At 50.7% G+C, this 9,476-nt stretch overlaps 1 protein-coding gene across 3 annotated transcripts in view; it reads right to left on the bottom strand.

Annotated features, from left to right (window-relative positions):
* Positions 1–2,106: 2,106 nt before the first annotated feature.
* Cfap46 (cilia and flagella associated protein 46) overlaps positions 2,107–9,476 on the bottom strand; it is an 84,987-nt gene continuing 77,617 nt past the window's right edge. For all 3 annotated transcript variants that reach the window (XM_021228073.2, XM_021228075.2, XM_013117563.3), the window contains exons 51-59: positions 8,178–8,248; positions 7,997–8,057; positions 7,890–7,925; positions 7,422–7,524; positions 6,607–6,719; positions 4,992–5,073; positions 4,519–4,655; positions 4,334–4,414; positions 2,107–2,489 (exon numbers count right to left, since the gene is read on the bottom strand). In XM_021228073.2, the coding sequence (XP_021083732.1) occupies positions 2,368–2,489; positions 4,334–4,414; positions 4,519–4,655; positions 4,992–5,073; positions 6,607–6,719; positions 7,422–7,524; positions 7,890–7,925; positions 7,997–8,057; positions 8,178–8,248 (806 nt within the window). In that variant the 3' untranslated portion in view covers positions 2,107–2,367. The remainder of the gene's footprint in view (positions 2,490–4,333; positions 4,415–4,518; positions 4,656–4,991; positions 5,074–6,606; positions 6,720–7,421; positions 7,525–7,889; positions 7,926–7,996; positions 8,058–8,177; positions 8,249–9,476) is intronic.

Below are 9,476 nucleotides of genomic sequence, written 5' to 3'. Positions count from 1 at the left end.
GTGACATTTTGCATAACTGTCATGAATGGCAGAACAGAGACAGTGATATTGGTCCCAGGTGTTGCTGAGGTCAACAAGTTTCTGCCTATGTGTAGTAGCTCTGCAATACTATCTCTTGTGCAGGCAGGTATCACTGCCACAGTCAAAATGCAAATGAGGCTGCCACCAGGCTTCCTGCTGCTGTTCCTTGACCTGTCCCTATGCTCTGAAGTACTGATTTACTTGTCTCTATACTTTGCTATTTGATAATGTTATATAATGAAACCTTATAACTTCTGTATCTCAGAAGGGACTCTCCAGGTCCATCTAGGTCACCCTATCGATGGCGTAATTTTTTGTTTTTAATACAAGAATGAGTGCTATGGTTCACTCTGGATGGAGTATTCGCCAAGGCCTGTATATCAAAAACTTGGTTCCCAGGTTGGTGCTGTGGGAAACTGGGCCCAGTTAAGGAGGGGTTCTTTAGGTCTTTGGGTGTGGGGCCTTGAAAAGGTTTGTGGGACTTCAGCCTCATCCCTGTTTTGCCTTCTGGCTATAAAGTGGTCAGCTCTGTTTACCACAGTCTCCACCATGTTGTATTGCCTCTTCATAGGCTCAGAGCAAGACCGTGGGCCAGAATAGTCCTACACTCTTTATCACGGTGAAGGGACACTGGTCCACACTGGGATGCAACATGGATGTTGTCTTCTGTTCACTGAAGGACACTTGTGCTGTTTCTGGTGTTTGGTCATCAGGAGCAAGGCTGATCTAAACACTCAGGTATATGTATGGGGGGGTGGGAGATGAAACTCCACTTCTCTGGGATAAAGAAGTATCCAAGACTGCACTGGGGGTGGGGGTGGGGGTGGGGACGTGCATTGCAGGTTTTGTTTTGCATAGACCTCTTCTGGCATGGCAGCAGTGTTGTGTGACATTGACTTCATCATCTTCAGTTGTTTTAGTAGAGATTCATTTCTGCTTTATAGAAAACAATCTTTGACCACATGTGTCCTGATCCAGGAAACCTTGGCATCGGTCCCTGTGGCTACAGCCAGAGGCAGGGAAAGATGAGTACACAGAAGCAAGGCTCAGGGGACACTGAGCAGGTTTGGCACTCTGGAGATGTACTCGGCTGTCAAGAATGCCTCCTTCAGACCCTGCCCTTCCCTTAGGTGGCATTTCCCCCGGGGCTACCCATCTGTCACCAGTTCTGTGGAGACAGCTCTGGGCCCCACAAGGCTTAGGACAAGGAACAGCAGTCAGTGTTTCTGTGTCCCTTGCTTTCACGGTTCTAGTTCAGAACAGAGGAAAAAAAACCCCACTTATAAGATAGTTTGAGTGCCCCCACCCCAAGAGCTGGTATCCACAAGTCAGCGCCTGTTGTGAGGTATGAAACAGTGGGTGCTTGGGCCCAGCTTAGGAAGTGACTAAGATTTATCAAGGTCATGGTGTATGTAGACCGTATGAATGGATCCTAGAGGCTTTATAAGAGGAAAGGCAGACCAGGGAAGGTATACTCCCTGCCTCTCACTGTCAAATATGTATAGCACCTGGGGACACAGAACTCTTATCAGCAAGAAGGTGACTGCTGGATACAATCCCCTGGGGTTCCAGAACCATGAGGCGAAATGACCCTCTGCTCTTTCTGTAGCGTTGTGTCATTAGCAGAGAAAATGGGAAGTAGCTCCACCCTGACCCTTTAGCAGAGGCAGCAGGGAAGCTAATGGAACGCACTGGGTCTTCAAACTCCTGCCCTGAGGACAGCTCTTTGCTCTCCTCCTTTCCTGGACAGAGTCAGGATGGGCAAAGAAGAGCCACAGCTGTACTTTGTAGTCCTCCAGGACCTCATAGACCACTCTCGACTGTCATACCAGGAAAAGCCTGCTTGGAACTGCAGGATCGTGCCTAAGATGGGCATTTTCCGGAGAGCCCTGACACAGCAGCCAGGAGAGCAGGGGGCAGGAGGACTGCACACATCTCCAGAGCTGTGGGGGAGAGTGTGGTGAATCTCAGTTCACACGAGGAGAGCATCTTCCTGTCAGCTTTGATGGTGCCCGAATGTGCTGGTGTTCGTAGCCAGATGCTCCAACTCCTGCCTGAACCTCCAGAAACACACCACAAACTTAGTTGTGTGTAAACTTTAGTTGTTTACTAAAGCACTGAAACCAAAAACAAGCTTGCAGGCTAACAAGAACGAGCAAGAGCTTAGGTGCTATACCCAGCAACAGCTGTCTTCTCAGGACTAGGTATCGTGGACAGAAGGACAGACATCAGCCCGTGTGTGTCAAGGCTAGGATGAGCCCCAGAAGGTGGGAAAAGGGCCCCGAATGGGGAGGAGCCTCAGAGGGGTAGAGCTAGGGGTAGCGGCCCCAGACTCCAGGGTTTAGTTCACACGATGGCTTGGTGAGGCAGTCCGTACAGAACCAAGCCGAGGGCGGTAGGATGTGACTCAACCTGCTGAGGCTGCAACTCAGAGAATATCTCTTCCTTGGAGGTCTGGGGAACGTCATCTGTGGAGCAGGAGACACAAGTCGTGAAGCCCAGAACCTTCTCTGACAGCAGCTCGGGTCCTACCAGGATGTCCATCCTCACCAAGGTCGTGGCACGAGGGAGAGGGGAGCATCAGAGGGCAGGTTGGTGCTTCTGGCTGCAGGGGCCATGAGTTCTCCCTGCAGCTTGACCACAGCAGCCCTGCCACCCCCCCACCCCCGTTGTTCCTCAGTGCTGTCCAGTGTAGAAGCTATGGAAGTCTGGCTATGTGATTGTCAATGACAGCACCAGAATGTGATCAGGACTGACCCCATGCCCTGTCTACCTCCCCCGAAATCCCTGGGTCATCTTAAACCTGGAGACTGGCCTCATAGCTTCCTCTGTGATGCCTAGGGGCACTCCTACCCTGGACAGGACAACTCACGGGTATAAGCATCATTTGGTCCCTTCCTTCCAAACACAGCTTGGGCCCCTCTGTGATGACAGGAACTAGAGGACCAACCCTGACAGCAGTGGCCATGAGGCCTGCACAGTTTGTCCTTCCTGAATTTAAGGCAAAGCAACATGCTGGCCACTCAGTAGAGCAGGAGGAGTGGGCGGAGTCATGTCCGGTCCTGTTTCTGGTTTGTTAGGAAGGAGTGCCAGACTTTGCCACCTTTGTCCTCCTCTCTGGCCCCTCTTCCTTTCTTTGACTGCTCAGTCACTCGCTCTTACTTATTCTCACAAATCTATTCATTCAGTCACTAACTCACAACTTCATTCATTCATTCCTCACTCATTTACTCATCCATTCACCCACTTAATTCACTCCTCAACTTACTAGGTTACTCACTAATACACTCACCCAGGCGCTCATTCACTCCTCCCTCATTTGTTCATTTGCTCACTCACTCATTCACTCTTCATTCATTCACGCACTCAAACTCATTCACACATTCAACTCCCCTCTTTTCCCTGGCAGCTACGTCCCAGGCACTGGAGAGCACAAGGGTTTTCAAAAGTTAATCTCCTACTGAGTTGTATTGAATGCATTTCAGATTTCTCAATTTTAAACCCTCCCAGGATAAATCTTCGTGAGTTATGGTACATTTTCACTTTAGTGTATTGCTAAATGCAATTAGCTAGAGTTTTATCTGATTTTTTTTAACACTACTATCCACATGTGAAATTTATCGGCAAATTCTTTCACTGCAGCTGGCACATCTTGGCACAAGGTTTGTGTGAAGGATGGGTAGGTGGAGTTTGTCTCATCTAGAACAGGAAGCATCCTGCAACCCTGCCTGAAGCTTTACCCCAAGGCTAGAGGATGTCAGAAAGTTTACAGGGACAGAAGATGCAAGTAGGCTGACCCTCCTGACTCTATCAGGACACACCCTCTGGGAGTTCCTCTTCCCAGATGTTTCCTTGTCCTGGCTTAGGAAGATCAGGCGGCCTCATAGGGCCCATGGACTGGGTAGCCCAGGTGTTCACCCCCCAAAGTCCTCTCTTTGGGCAGAGGGAACGTGCAGGGACCACCCAGACCTCCCCATCTCTTCACAGAAAGTACATCTGAGACCTTTTGCTTACTCTTCCGTCCCTCCCTCTCTCCCTTCTTCTTCCCCCCTCTCTTGTGGGCTACAGGCTGGGCTCCTCTGTGCTCTTGTTCAGCACCGGCTCTACCAGATCTGAGAAGACTACATTGGCTTATTGACTCGTACATTCTTCCCCCCTCCCTTTCTTCCTTCCTTATTCCCTCCTTCCCTCCTTCTCCCTCTCCTTTTCTCTCTTGAAGTGGGGAACACCCTGTCCCTGAGGGTGGTGGGGTGCAATGTAACCACTGGTGACTTTCACAGACAAGCAGATGGGTGGGCAGTCTCTGCCTTACCTTGGTTAAGACTTGTTTCATTGCCTATCTTCTGAATGAGACGAACTGTTTTCCCAAGTGGCTTGCCAATTGCTAACAGGTCTAGAGGGCGGGGGAAAAGTCCCTTCAGGTGGGCTATGGACACCCTTGGCAGACTTCTAGCAAAAGCCCACGAAGACTTTGGCATAGCCAGGGTGTCCACTCACTATCCCACAGAATGGTGGCCCTCAGTGCATTGTCCTGTAGAAGCGTGGGCCACTGGTTAGCCACGATGCTCTCAACTCCCACCAGGCTCAGAAGGATGGCAGTCTCGATAGGCTTCTCCAAGGACTGCTGTGATTCACTGTGGGGATACATAGACTGACACCAAGGGGCTGATGGCCTTCCCTCCGTCCTTCCCTGCATCGCGGCTAGAATGCATGTGTGCACCAAGGCTTTTACAGGTATGAATCTCAGCCACAAAAGTTAAATGTCATTTAACAAGAAATGGCATTTTTGAGTATTGTCAAATCCATCTGGTGGCAGCTCCCAGCCCTAGCATGGAGCCTGGCAGCAGTGAGAGTTGTTACCATGAGGAGGAAGGTGCCGTCCAGCAAGCTCTGGTAGTCCACCTATCCCTGGGGTGAGCTGTACCACCCCCCCATACACAGGTTCTTAACGACACAAGGACACTAGGTACCTCTTGTTCTCTGACGACTCTACCTTCCGCTTCCGGCTCTCGGAGGACCTTGTCAAGTCCAGCAGGACCATCATCTGGCATTCTGCAGGACACAGTGAGGCTCCTCAGTGGTCACCCACACAATTACCAGATCCCCATGGGAGCTGCACTCTAAGCAGCCTGAGGCTTGGGCTTTCACAGGTTCTTTACAGGTGCCCAGGGAGCACACAGGGGAGACAGAGAGCAAGCCTACTCAGGGCCACTTCTAATTCTTAGCATAGTTGACTCTGTTCCCCCACCACTTACTAGTGCAGAGAGAGAGAGAGAGAGAGAGAGAGAGAGAGAGAGAGAGAGAGAGAGAGAGAGAGAGAGAGAGAGAGAGAGGGAACCTCAGTTCTTACCTAGGGTGTGATGTGTTATGCGAGTGGGCCACCTTAGACAGGCATGCTCACTGAAACAAGTGGCAGAGTATGGTCCTGGTGTGACTATAGGACCAACATGGATACAGGGAAAGCAGACATCTGTGAAGGGATATGGCCTCCTAGGGACAGTGGACACCAGGAAGGACTGCCACTTTTGTGCATGCCTCATGTGTCTCCTACTTTATGTGACATATCACCCAGAAGTAGTCCTTCTAAGAGGGGTTTCTCCATCACTGGGACAAAAAGTGTTTTCGGGGTGTTTCTGATGATGAGGGTTCCGCTCACTCCACTGGTGCATGCCCAAGGCTACCCAGGGTTGGAAGTAGACCTGGTCAGCATGTGGTCCAGCCATGGTGGACCCAGGTGCCTTGGTGTGGAAAGAGCATCCAGGCAGTTGCTGAATAGCTCTACAAGGGGCCATATGCCTCACGAGGGAGGAAGGGACATCTCCGAGGGCCTGAAAAGGCTTGCCCATTGGCTGTGCATGGTGGCTGGCCCTGAACAGCCTAACAGAAGCAGCCTCCTACTAGTGGGAAAAAGATCTAGGAGCATCTGGCAGGAATATGGTTCTGTTGCTGAGATGGCTGTGGACCACAAAGACCAGCACACGGCAGCACATTCTCTATATGTCTGAACACCGAGCCTGCTGTCCTGTAGAGCTGGTGATGTCAGTGCCATGTTAGCATGGCCCTCCTGGCAAGGTGCCTACAAGCACACCGTACTCAGCCTGCCACCTGGTACTTCATCCTTCACCTGGACTCTGAGCCCTTCATTCCCTGGGATGTCTGGGTACAGCACTTCCGGGGCTCACTGACCTCCTGGGTCTGTTGTTAGTAGACACACAGAGAGAACAAGGCTCCCAAATTACCATGTTCTGACTGGATGGGTTCTGCAGGGAGCTATCAGCCCAGCCATACAAGGTGAAACTCCACAACTGACTCTCATCTGTGAGGGTCTGGAGTTCTGAACAGGGGTCCTCTGTATGTAAGAAGGGCTGAGGGCAACCGGGAGAGCTAGTGGCCCTGTGGCTGCCATACCATTGATAGGAGGAGGACAGAGACAGTTTTCCAATAGGTGGAGGACAGGTTAGGGCGGAATGTTATGCCTTCCTGAAGAATCGCAAGTCTTGGACTCCGGATCAAGAATTTCTCCCAGTGATTTCACTTGTGCCTGAGGCTCTGGCTGTTAGGCTGTCGAAGGGGGAGGGGCCTCACCTTGTAGATCCATGGCTACCAGTCTTTCCACTATCAGGTGGGACAGGAAGCCCTCCATTCCGTAAAAGAAAAAGCCTCTGCAGCTGTCCAGTACCTGCTCCCAGTCAGTCTGGCTACATGGGGAAAACAGCGGTGGGTGTGACCACACATCTGGGCTGGGTGCATGCATCTGCAACCCCCTCCTCCAGATCTGTTTGCCAAGCAGGGAATGTCCCTGTCACTCGCACAAAATCTTTTATGCTTCTGTGGAACCCAAATGATTTTTGTTTTCCCAATGTATAGCTGGCCTCAGATGGGTTTTCCCTACTGAGAATGGCAGTCTAGGTACAAACGTGCATCTCAAGTCAGTGGGGCTGGTCTGGGAAATACTGTAGTACCTCTAATATAGGAAAGAGGATCTAGGCAGGGTATGTGTCACCCTCCATGTCCTACCTCCACCAGCTCTGCTTTCTATGCTCCACCTGAGCCCTGCATAGGCTTACTCCTGTACCCCTGTTCCAACAGCCCTGGCTCCCCCATGCCCTAGTCCCATATACATTAAGGGACAGGGATGACAGAATGCATGCCACAGGGGCCAGTGACATGTAGCTACTTGACCCTATGCTAGTAGCATACCTTCTTTGGGTGGTTTGGCCTGAAGGGGACCTGAGATCATCTAGGACAGATTCTGTGTGGATGAGTGACCTTGGGATTATAACAGATTCCCTTGCCTAGTGCTGTGCCTGGGGCTCTACAGGACATATCCATCCAGTGTGGAAGGTGTTGCATGAGGGCACCAGCCTCTCTAGCCAACTTTTGGAGACCCAGGTCCCAACCTTAGAATGTGGTAGCTTCCCAGATGCCCCGTCCAACGTGCAGTGTACGTGTCTCGGAACTTCTCCAAGATTTCCTGGGTTATGGAGACGGGACTCAGTACCTCTGCAGAAAGAATTGACTTGGATAGGCTGTGGCTTCCTCATCAGAGCATGGGGGGCGTGGGCCCTGTGCCACTGGGATGGGACAGGGGCTGGGAAGGAGTGAGCGTTAAGCACAGGCGGGAGTGCTAGTGCTTCTCCTTTCCCTTGTAGAGGGAGGAATTGGTAGAGGAGGCTAATCAGTGGGAAGAGGAGGAAGAGGGGGAGGAAGAAGAGGAGGAAGGAGGGGGCCCCAAGGGTTAAGAATGGCAAGGTGGTCAGCTTGTGTTCAGACCCAAGACTCCTAGGCCACTTGAGGGGATGAGAGCAAGTGGCACAAAGCCTAGGTGGCCTTGGCCTATATGCCAAGGGCCCGTGTGATGTGCTCACCTTTGACCTCGGCCTCCTCATAAGGGTCCACAACAACTGGTCTGAGTCAAGGACAAACAAGAACAAAAGCAGAGTCCTGGGGACCGTGAGCACCCATCAAAGGATACACTTGATAGTGTCGGAGTCGATTAGGATGCATTCGGGTGGGGTGACCCGGATCATGGCGCTCTGCAACACAGAGAGAGGTGTCAACACCTGGGGCCACCAACTGGGCCTCGGTGGACAAAGTGGGCCTCACTAAACTCAAGCTGAGAGGAGCAAGGGGCCCCTGGCTTCCCACCAACCTACCTTCCAACCTTTCTTTCCTGGACTTTTCTTCTTGAATTCCTTGCCTTTGATCTCTTTCTTCATACTACCTTCTGCAAAGGACAATGACAAGTGTGATGTGTCAGCAGGTGCTGCTCAGCTCAATTTTGGGTGAGAACAATTGGCTTTCATTTTCGTCATGTCAAAACACAAAGCTTCTTCTCTGTATGTGTGTGTCTGTATGTATATGTGTGTGTAGCACACATACAGAGCCCCCTATGGAAAGAAGACTTTATTAAATTAATGCTAGATAATTCTGTGAGACACATAGCACATAAATGAAACATAAAGCTTCATAGGGCCAAGAAAAGCTCTTGAGGAATGACCAGACCCCAAGGCGTCGAGGCACCCATTTCTGACCTTCACACAAGGTCACTGTGTGGTCACTGACCTTTCACACAAGGAACTCGCCAGAATGCCTGTAGTATTTGGATCCCTGATGGCTCCATAGTCTCTGTACAGAGACTTTTAGCCTGTGTCTTTTCTGTGCTGACTTGTCCCCGTGAGCAGGTCTTCATGTGGATAGCTCCGCACCCCACTGTGACCATCTCCCTTCTCCACCCTGTGTCTTCTACTCCATTTTCTGCCTTTCAGAGTCGGATTTCCACATGGATAGGCATGGCTCTCAGCCATCCTCATTCTGCCAAGGACACTTATCAGAGACACACTAAGAGGCTACTTGGTTCTGATGGATCTTCTGTCAGAGCCAGACCTGGCCTTCACACAGGCCCTTAGATACATCTCAGTCTTGCATTTCTAAGTGGAAACCAATTTACCCTTTGCAGAACTTTTCAGAAATGAAGGCATCTGCTGTGTGTTCTCTTTTGAGTCTTTCCCTGATCACAATCTCCTCATTGATGATATGTTCCCATACGCCCTCAAGTGACTGCTCAGTTGTGGGGAGCAGAGGAAGACCTTGATGAATGTGTGCTTTTGACAAGGACATGGCCATGGGAAAATGGCAAAGATCACTCCATGTCCCAAGGTAAGGCTCAGAAGAGAATGGCAAAGTCTTCCTCTGGTCCATATGTGGATGTTGGTAGTGTGTTAAGAAAATGTCCACCATGGCTTTCTCCCTCCAGCAATTTACAATCTGAGGACTGCTCCGCTACTCCTCCTCCTCCCGACATTAACTAACTTGTTTAGTTCTACAAAATAATTTTGCCTCCTTGTTTATCTATCTGTAATAACCCACCTCCATGTCCAGCCGTGTGCGATAACCCTACCTCTCTGTTCAACTCTATATAATAGACATGCTGAGCTTCCAGTATGGTCCTGTGA

Source organism: Mesocricetus auratus, unplaced genomic scaffold (genome assembly GCF_017639785.1).
Source record: "Mesocricetus auratus isolate SY011 unplaced genomic scaffold, BCM_Maur_2.0 Super-Scaffold_4256, whole genome shotgun sequence".
NCBI lineage: Eukaryota > Metazoa > Chordata > Mammalia > Rodentia > Cricetidae > Mesocricetus > Mesocricetus auratus.
Note: the sequence above shows the minus strand (reverse complement) of the source record. Positions and strands in the feature narration are given on the sequence as shown.